At 38.1% G+C, this 25,820-nt stretch overlaps 1 protein-coding gene across 1 annotated transcript in view; it reads right to left on the bottom strand.

The window, feature by feature from the left end:
- The window catches only part of LOC150082127 (carbonic anhydrase-related protein 10-like), a 187,667-nt gene that overhangs the window by 157,520 nt on the left and 4,327 nt on the right, over window positions 1-25,820 (bottom strand). The window contains exon 2 of the mRNA XM_090379997.1: window positions 5,819-5,866. Within this exon, the coding sequence (XP_090236123.1) occupies window positions 5,819-5,866 (48 nt within the window). The remainder of the gene's footprint in view (window positions 1-5,818; window positions 5,867-25,820) is intronic.

The following is a 25,820-nucleotide window of genomic DNA, read 5'->3' on the forward strand; positions in this document are numbered from 1 at the left end:
AACTATTTTGCATCCATTGTTATTGCAAAGTGACAGAGCTTACCCCTAGAGAGGAGGAAAGGATTTTATCGCCAAATGAAAATAGTAAACTGCTCGCTTATTTCCCCGAGAGTCAGGTACTTTTTGAGTGGAGAGCGTGTCTATTCTCTAGTTGTCTTGTTAACCCATAGTAGACACCGAATTATGGAAAGCTAAGATTAAGTAAGGTTTTATTATTTGGAAACAAGCGTCATAACTTAATTAGTGCAGCATGATGAAGGAATATAACCCTGAGTAAGTTTTTTTTTAATATTAGTATTAGCATTAGCTATATAATAAAAGGAAGCCAAAGGCTTTTGCTGCACTGACAAAAAAAGAAAGAAAAGTAGATAAGAAAATACAAATTATGCGCTTCTCTCCTCATGTAGGTAACTATCCAGTTGATCTTTGAATTTCTTCAAACTGTCAGCCTCAGCTACCTGTGAAGGCAACTTGTTGCAGCAATCAACAACTCGCTGGCTAAAATAAAACTTCCTGCAATCTAGTTTAAACCTCTGCCCCTGTAATTTGAATTTATACCCACGAGTTCTGGAATTCTCTATAACAGTGAAAATTACGTCTTCATTCATTTTACTACTCTCTCTCAGAGCCTTATAAACCTCAGTCAGGTCACTTCTGAGGTGCCTAGCTGCTAAGCTCTATAGCCCACATAGTCGAAGTCTTTCCTCGAGCGGTCGCCCTTTGCCGATCTTACCATGCGAGTTGCCCGTGTTTGGGCTCTTTCAAGGGACTCAATGTCTTTTTTCAGATGAAGTCTCCATACTTGAACACAGTATTCTATATGCGGTCTTACAATTGCCTTAATACAGTAGGATTATGACCTGCCTATTTCTACAGGCTGTTGTTCGATAAATCATCCATACTACTTCACGCTGTCTTACAAACTTCCCCTTTTTTATAGGCTTAACATTGGTTCACGAAGTTATTTACGGTAGAGGATCGAACTTGCATCTTCTGAAGGAATGAGTGTGACTATCCATAGAGGCAATTATTTAATAACAATTAAGGATTTCGAAACTGTCGCTGATAATTTCATCTTGAGAACTCAGTTGAGATTATCTCGTGACCATTTCAAAGCGCAATAGTCATGTACGCTACAGAAATTACCTGTTAACGAAGGATGTTTAGCAAAGAGCATTTTCTTTTATGGCTGCTGAAATGCGTTGCTGGGGACATTATGTAGAACGAGGAAATTCCTGGCACAAAGATATTTAGCCACTTATACTAACATTAAGAGACGTCAAGTAAAGAGGCATTTTACATTTTTATGAGCTGCGTGCGAACACCTTCGGGGTAGGCTTTGACCGGACCATGTCGTTAGAATAAACAGCAGTGATCGTAGGTATGCAACGACAAAATACGACAATAAATGCAGATGGGATTATATAGCCTATTTCGCTCTTAATTGCCTCAGCTGTCATTCTTTCCAAGTTCTCTATTCTTCATCAAAGCCCATTAGACACCTTTTCCTGTGCGTCAGCTAATCCTTCAAACAAATCTACATATAAAGTACACAGACCTGTAATACACTCTGATGGCTGCACCTTTTAATGGGTCAATTTCCTGAATTTTCACACTTGACAGTTTATCTAATACATATAAGAGAGCTTCTGATGCTCGAATCCGGAGTAGCTGAATTGTCGAACATGTCGCGAAACAATAACAGTTCTAATAAAATATCCAATGTTATATTTATATGTATATTTTCTGCTATAAATGCGGTTTTCTTTTCTCTGTTCTTAAAGGCAAGTGCAGCATGCAACAGAGTATTTTATTAGGGAACATATCCGCTAGTAACAATGTTGTTTGAAGGAAATTAGATAACTAGAATGCTCTAAATATTGTGGGGACAAAATTTAATAAGAGCATATTGCACACTCTTTATCAAAGCGTGCAATATTCTACGATATTATCAACTCCGGTCATCTTTGTCTGGAAGTTATATACACAGTGGTTTCCAAAATTAATTTTGAAACTCAAAAGAGGGCACGGATGAAGCAATTTTACGGTTTATGTTCAACTACGACAAAAAAATAAAAATTCAAAAGAAATTGACAGTTTAATCATATGTTAAAAAAAAAATTTTTTTTTCAAAGGAAAAATCTTAAACGAAAAGAGTAAAAATGGATCTTAAGGTCCATTTAATATCTGTTAGTTGATATCGAAAGAGTTTACTGGGTTGTAAAGTAGCATTCCAGTTGATGAAGCTGATCCATTTCTTCGCATCTTGCCAATTGTCGACTTGATACAAATTCACACAACAAAGATATGTATTCACCCAGTAGTTATGATAGAAGGTTGAAAGAAATACCATGTATTACACTTTTTCAACATAATCACCGGACAAAATAACACATTTCTGCCACCTCTCAATACACTTTGGCAGGCCAGTTTTGTAAAGTCCTCTGACTGTCCCTCAAACCACGGCTCGGCAGCAAAAATCTCGCTGCTATCAGCAGCAAAGTGTTTTCCACGAAGAAAGGACTTCAGGGCAGGAAAAGGAAGGGTGCAAGGTTGGGGGGAAATAAGCAGGATGAGGCAATACAGTATTCAAAACCCACATCCATGGGCACACCTCACTGCAGCATTCGAAGAATGTGCAGGGGCAGTATCCTGGAACAGGGGCACACCTTTTGACAGCTTTTCCCGCCTTTTTGCTTCTAATACCAAGCTTAATTAGGAGGTTGATATAATACTTTGCCGTCACAGTACAGCTCTTTTGAAGGTAATCTGTTAATATTACACCATGCTGATCCCAAAAAACTAACAGTATCACCTTTCAAGTAAGGTGTTTTACTATTGTACCTTCGCCTTTTTGGAAGGGCGGGCGATTGTGCATGCTTTCATTGTTTTGACATTTTAGTTTCGGTATCATAGTGATGGATCCAATTTTTATCCATGGTGACAAGCCTGAAAAACTCCTCTTGCTTTTCCTGGCACATCAACATTTCATATTCACGTTGTGCCCTTTCCTTCTTCTGGTAAGGGGTCAGAAGTCTGGGAACCCATCTAGCAGACACTTTACTCATATGCAACTGTTTATGGATGATGTTCTCCACAGACCTACACTAATTTGGAGTGTGCAGCTAGTTTGACCTTCCAGGATTAATGCCTGTTTTTGCAGCACTCTTCTGTTACAGCAGTTGCTGGGCGTCCTGGGATTTATTCATCATGCATTGGGGTTCTTTCCACATTTGAATTCTTTATACCAATGTGCAAGAACGCTGTAACCTGCGCAGTCTTCTCCATTAACAGCGATAATTTCTTCGTGGATTGTTTTGGGTGTTTTCCCATGCAGAAAGAGGAACCAAATCACTGAACTGTATTCCACTTTATCCTTTGTGACACTTCATTTTATTCGGCATACGCTTCAAAGAAAAAAAAATAATAAATTGTCTCATGGAAACAAAAATTTGTATAGATATGACACCACATTTGCTCAAGATATGTTATGTTTTTTAATTCATTAAAACACATGAATATATTAGTTCATCGGTTCATTATCACACATGAGATTATCCATGCTCTCTTAATAAATTTAAATAAATTTATTAATCTCTGTAATGCTTATTTCATATATAAATATATACAAAGGTCCAACTTATTAATTGCTTCACTTAATGAATAAACATTCAGTATGTTAGCAATATTACAAGTTAATTTAAATAATTTACGAAACTATACAAGCACTTTTTTAGAATATTTTTCACAAGATAACGTTCTGGGTAAGGCGTAAAGCCCGAGGCTAATGGAACTACCAGTAGCTGCTCTTTTTCCACTGTATACAAATCAACTATACAAACATCTTCCCCTGAGTCTACTTGCTCATCTAATGTCAACAAGGTAACTATCTTTTATGCATTCTTTAGACAACCAAGCATGCACATAAAGTAGGTGCCTTACACTAGTGGCGAGCAAATGCATTCCTTTTCAAAGTAGGGCGTAATAAGCACTTGGGGTTGAAGTGCCCATCGGGAAGTATCCGGTAGTAGATTTTTTTCTTTTGTTGTTGTTTTGTAAAATGAATGATGTATTTGTCTGATGCAACAGAGACCACCCTTGTTCAACCACGAATTGTCAGTATCAGTCCGCTTTAAAAAAATAAAGAAAGAATTTTACTGAATTAAAATAAGAATATGCTTATAGAATTTCAATGCGATTAATTTTAATAAAATTAAATAAGGCCTCTTAAAGTTAACTGAAATAAAATATGATTTAGAAATTGAATTAATTTGATTTTTAAATATAAATAAAACCTTTTGCAGAAATTTTACTTCGGTGAATAAAAATATAAAACAGTTTTTTTTTTTTTTTTTACAATTTCGGGGCGAACAAGGGGATAAATATGGAATCCGTCATCGTACACAGAGCGACGTTGAAGAATATGATGGTTAATTTAAATGAAAATAAGATAATTCAAAATATATAACGGAATAATTAAACACCTTGACCAATAATACTTCCCACTATATGTCTCAAGTCAAAATTTAACATTTTCAATGTACGCACACTGGACAAAAAAAAAAAAAAAAAAAAACGAACCTTTATTGAGTATCGAATCGGGCTGCCTTTGTTTCGAATAACAGCAAGTGTGCGGCGTGCCATAGATTTTATAAGGTGTTTTAGCGCGTTTTGATCTAATTGTAACCATTCGTCCAGCAAAATATCGCCAGCTGCGACAAAGTTGAAGGGAAGAGGGCTTCCTTGCCGAATGGCTCTCTCCACCATATCCCACACACTCTCAATACGATTGAGATCAGGTGAATGTCGGGGCCAGGAAAGATGGTGGAAATCCGTGTCATGTTCTCCGAACCATCCTTGCACGATTTTGGCACGATGCGCTGTTGCATTGTCATCCGTAAAGTGGCCATCACCTTCGAGATAAAATTGAAACATTACAGGGTGCAGTAGATCTGATACAAAATTCAGGTACCCCCCCCCCCTGGATAACACCTTCACTGGTATCAACGGACCCAGTTCATGCCAACAAAACATTCCCCATTCCATGACCACCTCCAAATGCGTGGGTTGGTTTTATAAGGCAAGTAGGATCCATCGCTTCTCGCGACACTCTGCTTACCATAACTGCAAAACAAAGTGTTTCGTGAGTCTTCTGACCACATAACTTTCTTCCATTGTGCCACTCTCCAATCACGACGTTATTGGCACGCACTGCAATCGGATTTTTCTGTTTATCTCTGAAACAAGTGTCTTCCCAGTAGACAGGCGACTGCCAATACCTAATTTCTTCAAGTACGGTTGAAATAGGGCAGTTTTGGGCTTGGTTGAATTCAGATATTATTTGCTGCACACTGGATGTCCTATTTTTCCGTACAATCCTCCTTAGAGTACGTCGGCTTCCTTTTGAAGTATTTTTTTTTTTTTCTATCACATTTACGCCTTTGAGATGTGGAAGAACAGCTTGCTTCCCACTCATTAAAACCTTTGAGATGGATTCTTTTGAGAAATCAATTATGTCTTTCATTTCTTGAATCTGGCTCCTGCTAAACATGCACCCACGACAAGACCTTTTTCAAAGTCTGATCTATCACGTGCTTTCCCTATTCTGGATTCAGATTACAGCAGTCGAACAGCCTTGTGCAGTCTTTATATTCAACGAAGCAAATAATTCATCCCAGGTCACAGTTTTCTTTGTATCTGTTTGCATTTCATCTATCTGTAGACTATCTTAATACAAAGGTTCGTAGTTTTTTTTTTTTTGGCCAATGTGTGTAAAAGAATAAACAAGTTTATTTATAAGGGAGGGGGAAAAACTTACCCGAAATCCCATCGTATGTCCACCACTCCTCCCAACTCGCATGGCTGCCTGAAACGAAATTAATGTTTCAAGAAAAGAATAGTATTTATAAGGAGAATATAATGTTTTATACCAAAAAGCAATTTTAGTTTCTCCTGATCAACTTTGATTACAGTATAAACCCAAAGCATATTGCTGAAAACAGCATTGGTTAATAAAATGATTTGTGCATAACTAATTTGAATAGAATTTCAGGCACTTATTTACGTGCTGTTTAAACTGCATTTTTCATGCGATTACGGCGAATCCTCTAGCGACTTGCTATCACCGTATCGATTAGAAAGAAGACAAGTAATTCGTTAGTGCAGTGCATAGTGACAGATACCCGTCCTGTCTCATAATCCTTTGACATAAAGCTGATCAGCTACGATCGCAACTGTTTCCAATAGCGCAGGTCTCATTAGTGTTTTCTGCATAGCGCTCTATAGCTGTGATTAAAATAAACCTATTAATTCCTAAAGAATTTTCAACACTCTCAGTATACTGCACTAATGATTATGATGGAACGAAAAATTAAACAAAAAAAAAGCTGCTTTTAATGCAAGATTCATGGATGGAAAGCTGATGGGAGATATTTCCCTACCCTGAAATTTAAGAAAATAAAAGTAAAATATATAAGCTTCTTATAATACAGTACAACAAATATTTAGCTATATTTGTCAATAAATTAATGTTTTATATGGTAAAAATACCGACCAAATCTGATGCAGAAAGTCTGTTTATATTTTAGAAAGTATACATAAAATTAAGCCTAACAGCAGCATCAGCAATCGGATATATATTTAAAAATTTTATAAGCTAATTATTTTATTTATTTTTATAAAATCTACAGAATCAGCTTACTAAACTATCTGTAAGCATTTATATGATTAAAAAACATTTTAATCATTTTTATAAAATATCTTCTTATAATAAATATTTAAATTTTTTATAAAAATTATAAAAGAAATTATCAAATCTTTTTATTTCTTTTAAAACGAATAATTATTTTTACTGATAGATCCAGTAGTGTTTAATAAATTTTGTTAAAATTTAAATATTTTAAAATATGAACATATGCATCTTATAATATATAACAAATAAATTTTTGATAATCAATAAAAATAGTTCTTCATTTTGTTAAAATGTTTTAGAATTACAATTGTTTTTAGTACTTACAAAATTAATAGCCATTCACGTATTCTTGAGCCAGTAATTATCAGATTATTTTATTATAATAAACCGATAACAATTGTGGGTAGTGTTTTTATCATTGCATCATTATCAATGATTATAGCACAACAGTTTATCCTCTGAAAGTGCTTTACTGTAACCAGTATTGCTATACATATTGATAGAAATTTATAATGTAACTGAAATATGTGGCAATCAGCTCGATGGAGAATTGGATTTATACAGTACCCTGCCAAAAGAGTAGGATCAATAAAATCGATCAACAGAATATTTTTACCAAAGTTGAATTTATCATAGTGCCAACAGTGAGTATGGCAAAACTGGCTGATGTGGGTAGACTTGTAACTTATGGGGTTTTCAAGCCTCATTAGCCATAACTAACAGAGTATTTTTAAGGCAATCTAGATGAAGAAAATATTGCAGAAGTCTTTCTCCTTCACGTCCCCCTAAGAATGGTGCGATAACGGAAAAGAACAAAATCTTGTCTCCTTTCTCAGTTCACAGGATGGTTAGTCATGGAGCGCTAAGAATTATGGGCAAAATGAACGCGAAAAGGAGTGTAGAGTGTCACAAAGTGCAGGGAAGTATACAATACATATTGGAATGGTGTTGCTAACTGACGTGCGAGATGCCAACGGAGCGTAGTGCATCTTGACGTTAAATTTTTTTTTGTCCCAGCTCAGTTAATGGTGCAGAAAACTCCCAAAACAGAGTTCTAACACTTTAAAATGAGATATCGTTTCGCATAGAACACTAACTCGATTTGGAAACGAGAGTTAATGCGGGTGTTCTTAACTTGTAGATACTTTGGGGAGTGTTGAATCCCATAATCGAATTCAATATCGTTAAAAATGCACTTCGTTTTTATATTTTGTTCTTTTTGTCACCCATTGACTTCGGTTCAAGAAATTTTCTTCCGATCAAGGTGAAGGGTCTTTTGACAAATTTCTTCCGGTCTTTTATGGAAATTTCTTTGGATCAACAAATTTACTTAACGGAATAAATAAAGAATATGAAAAATAGAATAGAATATTTAAAATAGAATATGCAATTCAGTTTTGACTTTGGAAAAATAAAATATAAAGTCAGCCCAACTCCACGAAGTAATGAAGAATTCGAGAGAAAATTAAAACGTTGGATAAGAGATTGCAAAACTTCAGAGAAAGTTAATTTTGAAAAAAAGGTTTTGAGAAATTTTGGAGCTTGAATTTTCCCCTAAATTTTAAGCTGAGAAATTAATAAAATGTGGCAGCGTTTCGGGCTTATAAATTAAATATCGCTTTGTACAACGAAATTAACATAATAAGTTCGAATTCATTTTGATTTGTGATAGTTTCGTTTTTTGTATTCTTCTCTGATTATATGTTATCGCAATTTAAAATTTTCTGTTAACGTGAGAAATATATTTTTTAATTACCAACCCCACTTCCTGAAATTTTTCCCATAGTCAGCATTAACCTTTGTAGGTAACCCTAGAGTTAACCCTAGTTGGGTAACTCTAGCGTTACAAACCCTGATATTTTCTGTCAAGTTTATTTGAGAGACCATACACTGTATATGGATGGTTACCTACTATATTTTTCGCTATATGGATGGTTACCTACTATATTTTTCGCTTCTCTTCTTAATAAGAATCAATAAAAATCTGGTGAATAATTATGAAAAATAGGATTGCATAAATACACTATCCTACCAAAAGTCATACGATACTCCCTTATTGGATGAAATTGGGAACAAAATATGCAAATATTTCGGCCTACTAATTTCTCTTAAGACGATCAGCGATTAGCCCGCAATTCATTTCAAACATCCATGCTGAACAATTTGCACATCAAAAATTGCTAAGACATTTACAGAGAGAGGAGATAATAGTTGGATAATGTGGGGAATATACGAGGGGGTATCAAAAAGTTCGTATCCTTACCTAGAAATAATAACCCTAGAAAGGTGAAACTTCACAGGAACTTTAATCCTTTTCTATGTACTCTCCATGTATAGTAACACATTTCTCCCATCTATAGATCAGCTGTTTAATGCCTTGATCATAGAAGTCCGCACTTTTTGCCTCAAACCACGATTCCACTTCACTTCATTAATGACTTCCTGAGAAGAATCAAAGCCACTGTTTTGACATGTCTTTAGTCTCCGGATCATACTGGTATACCCAGAATTCGTCATTTGTCACCAAACTTTCAAAAAAGTTCTCAACATCTGCATTACACAAATCCAACAGTTGGCGAGAACATTGCATTCGACATTGCTTCTGCAAAGGCGTCAGCAATCTTGGAACCCATTGTGGGGAGACTTTAGCCATGTGTAGATGATCGTGTAAAATGCTGTGGGCAGACCCATAACTAATTCCCACTGCATTTGCGATGAAATGACTTGTCACACGTCTGTCACTCAGCACCAGCAGCTCAACTTTTGCAACCATCTCACTGTCTGTGGATGTTGATGGCCTTCCTTCTCTTGGCTAGTCAAAGATACTTGTACGACCGCACTGGAATACCTGTTTCCACTTTTTAGTGCCATAGGATGGACAATTCTGCCCATACACAGCTTTCATTTCTTCGTCAATTTCCTGAGCTTTCTTGCCTTGCAAATGCAGGAACTTGATCACTGCTCGATATTCCATTTATCAGGCATAGCGTCCCTCCTCAGATTCCGGGCTCCACCTCTGGTGTACGATCACCTACGGGAATGAAATTTCACATTTTAATTATTGAATATGTAGACAACTTATATTAAAAACGGCATCTTCCTAATGATGTTTTATCTAGGTCAGGGTACGAACTCTTTGATATCCCCTCGTATATTTGCGTGGAATTGTTGGATAATATATGGGAAATATGTATTTACTTGGCACTGCTCAAACATTTCCGAATCGACTTATATCAACTTGCTGAATAAATGAAAGTCCAGAAGTGACAATGAATCCAAGACACAACTAGGTAGGCGTAAAATACTTACAGGCAAAAGCCGAGGGCCTTGAGATGGCTGGTTAACTTATCTCGACATCAAACCCTAGACAGTCTGAGTTAGAAGCTGCAAACATTCACAGGCAAATCTGTAAGTGCTTCCATCACACATTGAGAGCATGATGCCATGAACAGCTGCAGTCGACACTTGGATCCCTAGAGAGCTCTAACTATCTGAGCGTGTAGTCCCAACTGTGAAGTGGGGGGGGAGGAGGAGGAAGAGTCGTGGTATAAGGATGTTTTTCGTTCTATAGACTAGATCCGCTCGTCGCAGTGCACAGAACCATGAATGGCCTTCCAATGTAACTACACTCCATATCACAAAGCAAGGATTATGAACGTATGGTTTGAAAAGAATAACATCGGAATTCGTAATCCTCAGCACAAAAACCAACTTCAACCCAATTATTCGTAAGCAACTTTGAGATGGGACCCATAATTAGAACGATGCCATCCTGTCATCTTCACTAATGGAACTTGCAATGCTTTAGTTATAATTTTTTTTATCATCACCACCAGCTTTCTAAACAGTAGTCTTCTACATCGTATTGAAGTAGTCGTTAAAACCAAAGGGAGGCCGAAACTGTTAATTACTGTGAATAAATGCATATTTTGTTCATAATTACAAGTTCTCTGATATTTGGTAAGTACTGTATATAATTAGAGTATTATTGAATAAATATTAAAAAACCGATGCGGTAGAATTAAGTTTCCTATTAACGTCATTATAAATTAATAATATGAACAGCCAAATGTTAAATATGATCGTTTTGATGACGGGGTATGATTTTATTATTAACTTCATCTTAGAAAAATCCTCAGATCAAATAATTTCGAAAGCCGTTTGAAGATTCTTTACGTCCTATACAAAGTCCAAAGTGTTTATGTAAGGACATTCCCCCCCCCCCCCTCATAAGCATTTTGCGCAAACTACGCCTGAAATCCATTTTCCTCGCACCTGAGAAGATCTAATATTTCTAGTGTAGCATAGCATCGTTTTTAAGGTCCAAAACACTTCCCCAAATAATAGCTATTTAAAGAAACAAATATTATGAACATTCTAGAAGAAATCTGAAAAATATTGATCACTTTAGTGAGCTTGGGATTTCAAAAAGAACCAAATTTAAGAAATTGACAGCCAATTTTATCTGTAATAAATGACTTTGTATCACAATATTTCGTCGCATAGCTCTATATATTAAACAAGTAATATATCATACTGGTGCCGGACTGGGAGGTATTACGTTTTTCTTTTAGTTTCCACAAATAATAAATAAATAACACAATGTTCTTTTGTACTGGGCAGCCATAATAACTAGGTCCATTTCAATACGTTTATAGAACAATCATTCGCCGGAAAAAATAAAATAATAAAATGTTTCGAGTGGGAGTGATACAAACCATGATGAAATTACGCAAAACCATTAATTGCAAAACAGACCGCTAGGTGACAGCTAAAAAATGAATCTGATGGCAATGAAGGTTACAAGTTTTAGAATCCCGAGGAATTCTTAAAAAGCTTCTTCAGTCGAGACTATAGTTAGCCACTCTTAGGCAGAGGGAGCAGGCTTTCTCCGTGAGTTTTTCCGGGTTTTTCAGCCCGCACGACATGCATATTGGCCGTAGAACCAAGGTAACTCCGGCTTGTCAGTGTAAAGAGTTTATGAATTGCGTGCGTTTTAAAGCCAGAAGAAATTCTTCTCCACATTTTCATCATATAAGATGGCGCTCCATCTCACATTGCCTCTCCACGAAGGGTGTATAACACTGAAATTTATTCCAAATATTAACAAAGTTTACCCGAAATCTTCACTATGGTTCTCTCCCGGTCTACACGTCACCTTTCTCCTAACGGGTCATGGCCCCACAAAAGGGAAGCTTACTGATCTTGGCATCTTGGATGACCGATTATGTACATGTAGACTACCAGAGACATGGGAACATCTTATTTATGACTGCATCACATATGAAGATCTTCGATGCAGGCTCATAGCAATATTTCTATACCTCCCGAAGAATCAGGAGCAATGTCTTCTCAACTCACAGGAGGAGTACACTGCTTTTACCTGTTTTTCCCAAAAGCTCTTTAACCGATGAAGCTACCCTAGACCACTGACCTGAGATCACACCTGTAACTTAATATGACTACACCACGGACATGACTTACTCCAAGTATGATTAATGACGCAAGAACTACGGGAATCCTGGCCACGAAACGTGACCACTGTATCAACCGCACCCAGTACAGCCATCGGACCTGACCACCCCTGATGTACTAGACACTTCTACTCGATTTGACATTCCACAGAAATTGACTTTGAAGTGTCTGAAGACAACCTAGCCGGATGGCGGTCGAAACTGTGCTCTCTTGCGTAGTTACTTTCAACCTCTACCCCTACCCCTTTTCTTCGTTTGATGGAGTTAACTCCATTGTATTGGGGAATGCCTTCCTCTTCATCTCCCAAATTTCTACCTATTCCTTCCTTTTTGACTCTAAACTCACTCTAATTCTATATATTTTTTTTTCTTGGTCTCCGTCCAGAAAGCTCAGGCGACCCTGACGGAGACCAGCCAGAGTATAATGGGCATCCTGGCTCACCTACCAGTGGTAGTGGTGGGCAACGTAGGGACCCACTGGGGCCCTGTGGCCAGCAGCCAGAGACATAACAACAGAATAAAGCACAATACTACATAAACCAGACACGACACTTTTCCTGGCTTTTTTAGTAGTTCTGCGTTCCATCACAGAGTACATACAGCGCAGATGTGGGAAACCATCGGTGGCGCCTGATCCTAAATACTATGTCACTATGCCTCTCTCTGCGGAGTTGAGGAAGACCCCCGGTGCAGTAAGACAATTAACGCTATGTCACTATGTATCTCCCTGCAAGAAGAAATTCGCTCAAGCAGAAAGTTACGGATGATTTGCTCTCAATTGAATCTTTCCCAACTGTTGGCTTTTTCATCTTTTCTGACCTAAGGTGACTTTTGATTATCAGTTTATTCAAGGATACGCGGATTCCATAAACTCACCTAAAGGAATTTAAAGCAAGCATCATATCTGATATTATCTATTTAATTTACTTAAATAAATAAATGATCTCACTGGTATGATGCACGAATCAAATCTGCCTATTCCTACGCTTCGCAACAGATAGTTTCATATTTTCCCACTGTGTGTAATGCCATGAATTCTATAGTCGGTTTGTCTACTTTTATGGACGAAAACCGGAGTTTTCGAAAGAGTGACGAGTTTGTGTTAGTGCATGACGTCAAGCAGTAATACAAACAGAAAATTAAGTGGGTCAGCAAGTTAAACGCTAAAAAAGAACTGCTTTTGAAGTACAGGGTCGGAGAATGCAAAAACATTGAGAGTTAATCAAGTTTTAGGTGACGTGGGAAAACAAATGGTTCAGCGATGAATATCCCTCACGGAAACAATAAAGCTTGTTAAAACAGGAATAAATTACAAGATATAAGACCTACACGGAGATAATAAAGTTCCCTCGCTGTGAGTTATTCCGGGTTTCGTTTTTTAGCCTCCGCACCATGCAGATTGTTACGTAAATAACCATGCACTGGTACTGTAATACAAAGAGCGCAACACTTCCTTGGATACTATATTAGAGAGAGAATGTCAATAGGCGGATCAAGGTCACTAGCTATTCCACAACATTAACGCTACAGTTCTACACCTTATCAACAAACTGTTGGTCCACGAAACGTACTGCTTACCTAAGCAGTCGATATGAATGACGTGGGTGAAAGACGTGCAGAATAAGAGAGGAGGGCAGCTATCAAATGACCTACAACCGCCTATTGAATTTCTCTCCACTATAGCGCGCTATATAAACTACAGTAACAATAGCAATAAGGATAATAGTTTTATATGTTAGCACCTGTAGATTGCGGTCTCTATACACTGTATTGCCAAAATTATTCGGACGCTTGAGATTTAGAAAAAAAAGGCCACATTCGCCAGTCAAGTTTCAAAAATAGGCATAAAAGCAACTGATCAACGAAAAGCAAGCAGATCAACGAAATATAGTCCTTGTGGAATACTGTCAACCAGGGAGGCCGCAGGAACTAATGCAGGGGCTCACATCTGGTGAGTATGGGCTTGGCACACCCAGGGTCCTGAGCTGGATATCATCATTCTTCTTTTTCTTGGTGATTCCCTTCTACTCTCTCTCTCTCAGAAAATTTTTTTTTTTTTTGGCTGGTGCAGCATAAGCATCAGGCTTCCTTGCACCATATGGCTAATGATAATAATAATAAAAATAATAATTAAGTACATGGACGATACTTAGGGAGTTGCATAGCATCGGATTTACGAAAGAGCTACAGCGTACGAAGCACGTCATGCACAGTGTCAATTTGCTTGTTACATAACCTGAAATGTTGGAAACTGTTGTGGATTTGACAAATCACGGCAAACGATTTTCCTGTCTGATCGCCGTGTTTGGATCTGGTGGATGTCAGGAGAACAAGAGCGGATACTGTCCAGAATAATGTACATTACTATTCTGGACAATATCCTCCCTTCCTACACTCTAACAGCAGTGTGGAGAGGGGGTCCCTTTTTCTGGTTCATCATGACTGTACATCATGTCATACTGCATTGCCTGTAGTAGTGTTATTTAAAGGCATGGGCGTTATTTAAAGGCATTGGTTGCCCAGAGCTCCAAACTTAACCCCGTTGTGTTAAGTTTGGCATGTCGGCTTCAAGACAATTCGTTTGGCATGAATTGGCATGTGAGGCTTCAGGGACAAGCGAACTCGCCCGCAATCAGCAGCTGAATTAATTGCTGCAGTGAAGAAGGAAAGGACCAAAATACCTCCCTGGTGTTATTAAAATTAGTCGAAGTCTGATGCATTGTTAACTGTTGTATTAATAAAAGATTCCTTGAAACATGTTGCTGCCCAGATATTTTTCTCAATATAATGTATATGACCACTCCCTGGTGCTCGCAGTAGAAAGAACGTCGCCTTTACCAAGAGTTGTCTTGGATTGCATTACTTTTATACCATTGTCGAAAGGTTAACCTGCCATTTCTTTAAGAGATGGAACGCTATGACTGCTTTTTCGGGGTATATTAGTCCCTCATAAGATGACAGTGGTCTCTAATGCTTGGAATTTTCTCATCTTTTAAATAAATGACAGATTAATCTTTTGGCAACGTCATTTGTTTAAAAAGTAGCGCAATATCAAGGCAATTCGTGATAATAGTAAAGTTAGTATTAGTGGTGACAGATTATGCAAGAAAGCAAGAAGCTTATATAGCATCAGACAAAAAAAAAAAAGAAGAAGAAGAAAAAAAAAAAAAAACACTACATACTCTCCCATTCATACTCTCCAAGAATAAGAATTTATCTAGTTCTTCCTTGAATTTATTCAAACCATCCATTTCCACAACAACAAACGAAAGTTTGTTACAACAATCAACCACCCGCTGGCTGAAGGAAAACTTCCGCACATCTATCCTGCAACCATCCTTCTTCAACTTAAACTTATGTCCCTCATGTGTGTAGTCTCGGCAAGGGGAAGAATGCCATTCACTTCGGCTTACTCAATCCATTCAAGGCCTTAAACACCTCGATCAGATTATCCCGCAGGTGCCTAGTCTCCAGACGCTGCAATTTGAAGGACTGAAGCCTTTCTGGGTGAGAGCAATCTTTTGTTCACTTCACCAGTCTGGTTGTCCTTTTCTACACCCGTTGGCAGATCTACATACTTCCTAAAGTGAGGTCTCCAGACCTGCATACAATACTCCAGATGGGGCCTAACCATGACTTGTACAAAGGTATAATCACATCCTTATCCCTATTAGTAAAGTTTCTGTATATCATTGACAAAATCCCATGAGCTGTCCTGGCAGCACATCTACACTGCTCAGAGAATTTCATATCTGACTGCACAATTACATTACCCCGGGTGTTTTTTTTTTTTTCATTTTCTACTACCATAAGTGTAGTTATACACAATTGATAAGTTATTCTGAGATTACTGCTATCCATATTCAGTATCTTTCATTTGTCATTGATAAACTGCAATTGCCATTACTTAGCCCATTGACCAAACTTGTTCCAGCAGCATACCTTCATTACTGTCATTACCACCCTAGCAACCTTTGTTTCACCTTCAAACTTTGGCATTAAGCCTGATATACATTAAGCCATCAATATCATTAATAAATATTGAAAACAACAATGAGCCAAGCATTGAACCCTGAGGAACTCCACTAATAATTTTAGCATTAGTCTGCGAAGAGCAGTGCCCATTGATAACCACTATATTTCTGCCATCCGTACAATGTCTGCATTTGATGACTTAATCTGTACTTCAAACTCATCAAGTTTATTCACAGTGCTCTTAGTATTAGTGTACATGCAAGTATATATGCACATGTTCTTACTCTTAGTTACCCTTACACAGCCTATTTATTCACTTGTTCTATGCTGACCCACAGCAAGACCTGAAACTCCCGACACCTTGCTTTCCAGGCTGCTGTAGTTCATTCTGCTAACACAAAACAACAATAAAAAATAAACTGCGAATATTAACTTTACGGATTAATAAATTTGAAGTATTTAATGTTGCATGACATAAAAAAAGCTTTCTATTTTTTTGCGAGTTGTGGGAGAAAACAAAAAGAAACTTGGCCAAATAAAATGTTTTTATGTATTGCAGGGACGGTACGTTAATTTTATTTCATATTGACTGCTTGGAATTGAACTATGTGAAAGCATTTAAACTCTGTGTAAGTCCCGAAAGTAATATCATTCTTAAATTTTTAAGCTATGCGCACATCTTCGCCTTATTCCATTGATTTGTGTGAGGGATAGAAGCTTCGATTTACGTTGCACTCATCTTGAAAGCATCCTCAACGTAAACTGGGATATGTCAGATATGCGCGTTTATCACATTGATGACTAGGTCTCCACACGTATATCCCCGAGAGACTGGATACCAATAACCAGACCATCTGAAATATTTCAAATCCGTACCAAAGGATAATGCAAGCCTCCCCCCTCCCCCCCAACTAACTGAAAGTTGCGGGTATGTTGTTTACTTGAGAGGTCAGAGCTCCTTCAGGTCCGTATGAAAAGGGAACTTTCACGTCCGCTAACAGACCTTGGGAACAGGGACGGTGAATAATTCTGCCTTATTATTTTTGAAGTAATATGAGAATAAAACTATTTCGTGCCAAAAAATAAATTCAACCTGCTCAAAATTATACATTTGCTCTCGAGAAAATCGCATTAAATACATATTTACTCTGATATATTTAGTTTCCTGGTAATTGCGTATGATACAACTACATTCTATGTTTCACCTTCATTACTGTCATTAACCACCCTAGCAACCTTTGAATTGGATATTCACCTGAGAAATAAATTAAATAAATTATAGTTAATTCTACACACGCCTCTAAGTGCTTGTTTCCATTGATAACTGTAATCAATATAATTTTGAATTGACACTATTGCCTCCCCGCAATGCAAACAGAAAATTTATTTATATAAAGCACACGTATTTTAATTTTATTTTAGGTTTTTCTACTAATACAGTGTGTTATTTATATTAAATAAAGCCCACTTATCTTCCTTTTGACACCTTTTCCCCATGACGATTCTGCTATACGACGCAATATGATCTAAGTTGCTGAAGCGCCTAAACCCTTCTACTCGGGCGGAAAACGCCTGAGTTTGAATCCTATCAATGACGCGAGGAACGTTTATGGGCTGAGTTAGTCGGTCTCAGGCGAGGACGGCAAAGTTCCCCTCCACCTCGAAAACTCCGGTTTTTTGTCCATCAAAACAAGAAAACCGACTAGAGGACAAATGCAATTTATGGACGTAATATAATACACACGGGTAGATGAGGCAATACTCAGGTCGCCCTAATATGACAGTTCGTTTCTTCTTCTTTCCCGACTCATTAATTTTTAAACAGATGTACATATTAGCTTTAATTACTTCCAATCACAGGTTAGCTTAAACTTAATTTTGACAGAGCAGTCTTGTCTGTAGAGAGGATAGGGTGTTTCACCTGGGTGGATTAAACATCAATATTTTTAACGATTCGAAAAAACAGCAGTCTATTTTCTATATTGGTATTTTATGATTTTGTTCAATTAAAAGAACAGCTCGCTTCCGTTTAACATAGTGGACGCACACGGACTCAACTCAAACAAACTCTGAGAATAATGTTGAAATTAACCGTACAGCAGTAAAATTGAAGTAAGTTATCAAGCAGAAAGCAAAGTTGTAAATGCGGTTTGTGAGAAATACAAGGATCTCGCCCACAAGAACATTACAAAATGTAAAGAAACAACAACTGTAATGGATTCTGTGTATTTCTTTTTGTTATTCGACTTCCGTAGATCGTAGAGAACCCTTTAATCGCAACCGGACAATCCGACCACGGATAATCGAGAGTGTACTGTAATTTGTTCCAGCACCCTTTGACTAACAGGGAATGTTCTTATATGAAGTTTACAGTCTTCGCACATAGCACAGTGGTTGCAATCACAGTTTTCCAGCCGGAAAAGACTCGGGTTCGAGTTCCGTTAATGATATGAGGAACTGTTTTGGGATTTTTTTCACTCCGTGGTTAAGTCAGCCGGCTTCAGACAAGGATAGCAAGGTTTTTATCCGGAAACTCGTGATTTTCATCCAATAAAAGTGGCACCGACTATAGAACACACAATTTATAAACATAATACACACGGATAGATGAGGTATGCGTAATTCATGGGGGGGGGTCTAATATGATATTTTTTATATCCAGTCTACAACTGTCCTTCCTTATTTTAAGTTCATGATCTCTAGTTTCTGTAACCTGCAAAAGAAAAAAAAAAAAAAAGATATTCCCCTTACTTAATTTATTAAAGCTTTTCAAAGCCCTAAATACCTCAATCAAGTCTTTACTCAGCCGCCTGGTTTCAAGTTATTGCTTCCAACAAAATTGAAGTGTCTCTCTAAAAATGATTCTTTGTGTCAATAACTCACCTTATTGCTCTTCTCTGAACCTTTTCCAACAGATCCAACTTCTTTCTGAAATGGAAGTCCAAATCTGTATACAATACTCAGGAAGTAGCCTGACCCAAGGCTTTATTTACACAATAGAGTAATTATCTCTTTGTCCTTCCCACTAACAATTTCTGTACATCATCGATAAACAACGTTTTCTAGGAAATATTTTGGTATCACAGATTCCATATTTTTTTCTATCTATGTTCGACTTTATACGACAGATCTTCGCCTTGTCGTTCCCATTTTCCAAAGTCGCCGGACTTGGGCATCTTAAACTTTCAAATTTCTCTCTCTCATAGCTGATATTGCACCTTCCTTCCATGATTTTCTAGGGCGTCCTCGTCTTCGCTTCCCTTGTGGTATCCACTCATATATATATTCTTTTTCTTTCCTTGGTAAATTGGGTTGACCTGGATTCTATAAAATGTTCCATGTAAGGGTGCTGGGTTGGTTGAAATAAGCCTCGAGGAACTTTGCCATTCCGGGACCGACTAACTTGGCCGCAGTTTGTTGGGTGGGGGAGGCCTATAATATTTCCTCCATTCCTTCGATGTCAATCGAAGCAAACGCAGCCTTTTCCAAGTAGTGGAAAAAATCATCCATAGCTGCTGTGTTAAGAGCTCCACAGAAATATTACTGAAAACGAAAGTCGGTTTAGTTTTTTAATGATAATGATGTAATATTTATTTGTGCTAAGAAAGGTTTACATAAACAAAGTTTCTTATTGTCATCAACTATCTACATTTTTCTTTCATTTATGTCTCTTACCCATTAAAAAATATTAATTTTTTTAAAATATTAAAATAAAATTAATTTTATTAAATATTAAAATATTCAAAAAAGGCAGAGATTGAAATTATTCGAAATGTTCCGTTTTGGATGGTCGGTTTCTGTTTTCATTTCTGTGTAATAATATACTGAGTAGTTACTTTATTAGTTATATTTAATAAAGGGGAGATCTACTAGCGAGTAGAACCTCTTTGGCCCTCAGAGCAGTCTGAATCATCGTGAAATGGACTGAGCGAGGCGTAGAAAGCTTGTCACGGGGATGCCGGTCATGTTGACTCAATTACTTCCCTAGTCGTTACAAATTGGATGTTTGGGGATCATTACTCCGAAGAGCTCGTTCCACCTCATCACTCAAGTGCTCAATTAGATTGCGGCCAAAGTGAGTGGGGAAGTCACCACATTAGGCTGAATTCACTCTCGTGTTTCTAGAATCAGTTATGTACAATTCTGATTTTGTGACATGGAGATTATCCTGTTGGAAGAACTCTTTCACAGGTGGATACGCTGCAGCCGAAAAGGTAGGAAACAATTTCCAGATAACCTGCGGCATCCAACCCTTCTCCACTATATCAAGAGGGCCCAATGTGACCTACGAAAACACTCCCCGTACCATTATTCCAACATCAGCCTGCATTATTGACAAAATAATGGTTGAATAGGTCCATGGACTCATACTGTTTTTGTCATATTCTGTTCCTGCTATCAGCATGAAACAGCAGAAACAGGGATTCGTTGACAGGCAATGTTCTTCTAATCCTCCACTCCCCCTTTCCAATGGTGGCATTCCTGAGCCACTGTAACTATACCTTCTTGTTTTTTTCTGACGCGTTCGATCGTCGGCTGCTATGGCTCTGCCGTGACAAGGTACGACGAGTTGTGCATTCTGAAATGTCTCTTTGGTTACCACCGTTGTGTTGGGTTGTTCGACTGACTGTATGTTTGTTTGTTTGTTTGTTATTTGGTTTTTAGGAGCATTAGCAACTAAGGCCATATTGCTCCGGGGATATGCGGTGGTCATTCCCTGACCTTTCCGCATCCTCCGTATTTGGTGGTCACGGGCTCGAACCCCGGTCTAATCAAGAAGCGAGTGCTACGCACTGCTGCTCCTGCCCACCTGGTTACGGAGGCGCCGACTGACTGTAGCATTTGTTATCTGCACACCTCAGCCTCTTTTGGTGTCTCGCATCAACGAACTGTTTCTGACCGTTGGCTGGATTGTATTTGTTTCTTGGACCATTTACGATATACTCAAGTAGTGTTGCAATTTCCTGAGATAACCATACTTGTGCGTCTGGTGCTAAATACCATGCTGTGTTCCATTTCATGAAAAGGGTAGGTGTACTTAATAATTGTTGCTGTTGTAGTATTTTAGGCGCATCAGCAACTTATACCCTATTGCGCCGTATATGTTGTGTTTGTAAATTACGTCTGTTCTTCGGTCGATTTGCTGTTTGCTGGAAGCAAAATCAGAGTTTCCGGGATAAAAAACCGTGCTACCCTCACCTGAGAGCAACTAACTCAGACACGTTGTGAAAAAGACCCATAAAAATTCCATGCGCCATTGACGGCATTCGAACTCAGGTTTTTTTACCCCACGGTGTGGGGATGACGGTGATTATATCCACCTGGGGGTAATTTTTAATTCCTCCGTCACCTGTTATTGATTCTTTAGTGTTTTTTCAAACTCAGGATTATCCATTCATCTCCCAGTTTATTAAAATGTCTCCTCCCTTTTTTTATTATGAATAGTAAAACTGGCCTTCAGATAAAACGTATTTAGTGACATTCCAGTTAGTGAAAAGTGCAATCAGAACAAAAAAAAAAAAAAAAAAAAAAATACTGAAAAATTCACAAACTTCTGAACATTATCAGATACATAATAGATTAACTCATGATTAAAGCGATTTTGCTAGTGTTTTGAGAAGTCAGTGAAGATAGATAGAGAGCAAAATATGGGACAATAACATAAAGAGCAAAATATGGGACAATAATATAAAAAGCAAAAAGGCAATACCTTTTCGTCAAATAGCTAAAATACCGCAACTGTCACTCCAGAGCTTCCCCTCAGGGTGCAAATAAGCAAAAATTGGAAATTCAGTGGCAAATCAAATACTTGAAAACGCCTTTCAGTCGTCCTATACTTAACCAGTGCAAATGTTTCCCAGGCAAATACTCTCTCATCGTGTCATATAAAAAGAACCTTTACTTCTTCGTGCCGGGAACCAATTCCAATCTTTTCATCCTGGAAATGGGGAAGTGTGCGAACAGATAAAGTAATTCCATTTTCCCAATGGAGAAAAATCGCATTCAAATATCACAACAGATCGGTGTGCAGTGCACGTATAAGTGCACTGAAAGGATACTTGGGGTTGACTAATAATGTTCCGATGGTTCTACGTTTCTTATCATAACGCCTTATGCTTGAGAATACCGAAGAAATAAAGAAACAGAGAACGGATTTCGTCTGAGCAGTGATTTAACAGGAATTGTTTACGTATTTCATTTGCAAGCGAGAATAAAAGACTTATGACCAACAATCAGTCTGCTCAATAATTATTCTAAAATATCGCCAATTACGCTACCAAGAATAGGTTGAAAGTAAAGAACCCGCAATCGCTCTTACGTTTAAAGGGATAATCTAAACTAAGAGCTATTCAAATATAACTTAATGATTCAAAGTGTACGCGCTGCCATTTTGGATTTACCCATACTACTTTGTGATTCGGTGACGTCACTACCCACCTGTGTTTGCCAGTGTTGCCATCAGTCTACACTAAATTTCAGGATTCCAGCTTGCTACTTTCGAAAAAAAAAACAAGAGTGTGTATAAACCTGTAATGTTATAGGACAATTTTACTACCGAAGCTGAATAGAGGGAAAATAAATGTCATAAAATGGTCTAGGATAGGAACAAAAACATGATAAATAAACTTCAACTGAGTTGTGAATAGCGTTTGAAGTGCAGGTACGAAATACAGTTTTTTTTTTTTTGTCTCAGTATAGGACAATCACAACAGACTGGTGTCAAACTTCCCCTAATTTAAAATCGATAGTAGATTTGTGCAACAACAGACTTTTTTTTGCAATGAAAAGCAGAATGCATTGTTATCTGGAGCAGATCACTAATTTCGGACACAAAAATGGTGATACCTTTATGGAAAAACAGGAAAGAACGCGTGAACCCCAAGAAACGCCAGAACTTTCAGTCCCTTCTCTACCCTAAACAAACAATGCAAGGAAGAGAATTCATTCTGCGTCAGCAAAAAAAAAAAAAAAAAAAAAACTGAGTTAATCGAAAATGTCCATCTCTAAAAAGTAACAGCCAAGTTCTGCCTTGAACCTCGTCATACCATCTAACTAAACTACCTTGAGCAGCAACTTATTCCAGCGATAAACAACACGCTGCTCAAAGGTGAACTTCATGGGATATAATATTCTATTTCTTCCTAAAATTTTTGTATTTAAGTCCCCTTGTTTTTATCGGGGAGATATCTCTCTCTCGTAATGTACGCAATGAGATATTGTTCCGGTCTGCTTTAGAGATAGTGGAAGAAAAGAACTCCAGACAAACGTTGATTTACTCTAAGCATCTTATCAAAATACTGTATATATTTGTTGCAGAAAGCTATTAGAAAGAACATAACAAAAACCTGTAAAACTTGACTGATACTATAGAAAATTAAGCAATTGCCCAAAAACAACAAAAAACATTTTAGTGAGGTATTATGGAATACTGTCTGATAGTTACTATACAGAACTATTAGACTTCTAGCAGTTATTATGCAAAATTATGTTGGGTTTTGTTATAAAGACAAACTAGAACATAATATGATTGTATCTTAAATGAAATCAGTTGTTCGTACATTCTCAGTGAGACTCCGATGTACTGACGATTTATATGTAACGCTTTACTTTCTTATAACATTTTTCTTCTTCTTTTTTATGAGTTTTTTTTTACCGCCCCGTGATGGGTACCAAGTGCATGGGGCGGTTGGTTGTGTCCATTACTATTATTGTTATAACTGTTGATCGAGGAATTCTCTTACTATCCTACAGGTGTTCAGAATCGCGGCTTTCTGCAGTTCCATGTAAGTGTTCTCTGGGGGATCTATTGCTTCTAGGTTCATATGGAGGCTCTTTGGCACTATGTCGGTGGTTAATACCGTGATCAGGATGGTCATTACTTGTTCCATATGGCACATATCTTTGACTTTCTGTCTTAGGTCTGAGTACTTCCTGATATTTTCCTCGTATGTTTTCTGTGGAGGTTGCTTGTGCTGTGCACCGCTATGTCCATCAGGTAGGTAGCCACCTCCTTCTTCTTGATGAGGGTGATGTCTGGTCTGTTGTGCGAAATCATCTTGTCCGTTATTATGGCACGGTCCCATTATAATCTGTGAGTAGAGGTCTCTAGAATGGCCTGAGGTTTGTACTTGTAATACGGTAAACTGTCTTTGATCAGCTCATATTTTTGCGCTAGCTTCTGATATATTATCCTGGCCACCTGGTCGTGTCTTCGAGTGTACTCCGTCTGGATAATGATCACTCTGCATCCTGCGTTGACGTGCTGGATTGTTTCTGAGGTCAGGTGACATCGATGACGTGTCATCTGTTACTCCGGGGTCCTTGGCGATGTATTTCCTACAGTTTCTGGTGTTGATTTCCTGATCCTGGATGATGAGCATGAATCCTTCGGTCTCGGGAAAGAGCTTTCCTTTCCTTTCGCGGGTCTGCGCGGATAGCACAGTGGACTCGTCACCGTCCTCCCCACACCGGGTGGGAAAGATCCGGGTTCGAATCCCGTTGATGACGCGAGGAATTTTAATGGGCTTTTTTTTCACTCCGTGGCTGAGTTAGTCGGTCTCGGGCTTAGATAACAAGGTTTCTCCCCCAGAAACTGGAGTTTTTCGTCCAGCAAAGCAGACAAATTTACCATAGAACACACGCGATTAACAGACATAAGACACAGCGCGGCAGATGAATTTAATTATTCGGGTAGCCTAAAAATAATAAATCCCCATACCGGGTAGAAAAGGCTTGGGCTCGAATCCCGTCAATGACGCGAGGAACTTTTATGGGCATTTTTCACTCCGTGACTGAGTTAGTCGGTCTCAGGTGTAGATAGTAAGGTTTTTTTCCCCGGAACCCGCGGTTTTCGTCCAGCAAAGCAGGCAAATCGACCAGAGAGAACACGCAATTTACAGACACAATACACATGGGTAGATGAAATAATTTTCCGGGTGACCCTAATAAATAGTTTTTTTTTTTTTCCTTTCTTGAGCCAAGAGGTGGAAGCCGTGTCTTGATGGAGGTCATTGTAGTGTCTGCCATGGAGTGTCGTCTTCGTCTATTTTTCTTATGGCTTGGTAGATTGGTGCTGTGTTTTCTTGGAAGTAATCCCGCAGGTTCTTAATCGTCTTTTCCTCTTGCTCAGTGAGGTCACTCACTTCCCTCCCTCTTTCTTTACGGGCTATGGTCAGTCTGTCGATGGCCCACTTCTAGTGGTTTTTGGTGGCTCTTGGTCATCATTATCCTGATCGATCTCATAATCTCCTCCAGCTCGGCATTGGTCCAATCTATGATTTCGAAGGAGTACGTTAGCACTGGGACAACGTAAGTGTTTATGGGTGTGACCATGTTGCCACCATTCAGCTTTGATTTTAGCAGGCTTCTCGGTGTCTGATGGTATTTCTCAATCAGGCCGGCCTTGATCTCCTTGTGTTCCAACTGGTGTGCCTGCATCATTCCCAGATATTTGTATGTCTCTCCCTCTTTCATGGCTTCAATCTCTTCACCGGTCTTCAGCTGGTAGTTTTGTCCGACTAAATGTTCTTGATGTAATCCATGAGTCTTACATTTGTCTAGGCCAAGTTGCATCCTGATGTCAGTGCTGATCTCTTCGGTGATCCGGACTAGCTTTGGAGTTGATTTTCGGTTGCGGCATAGAGTTTGAAAAAAAAAAACTGTGTTTAAAAAAAATTATC

This window comes from Mastigoproctus giganteus, chromosome 8, assembly GCF_048544385.1.
Source record: "Mastigoproctus giganteus isolate SK-2022 chromosome 8, ASM4854438v1, whole genome shotgun sequence".
Classification (NCBI taxonomy): Eukaryota; Metazoa; Arthropoda; class Arachnida; order Uropygi; family Thelyphonidae; genus Mastigoproctus; species Mastigoproctus giganteus.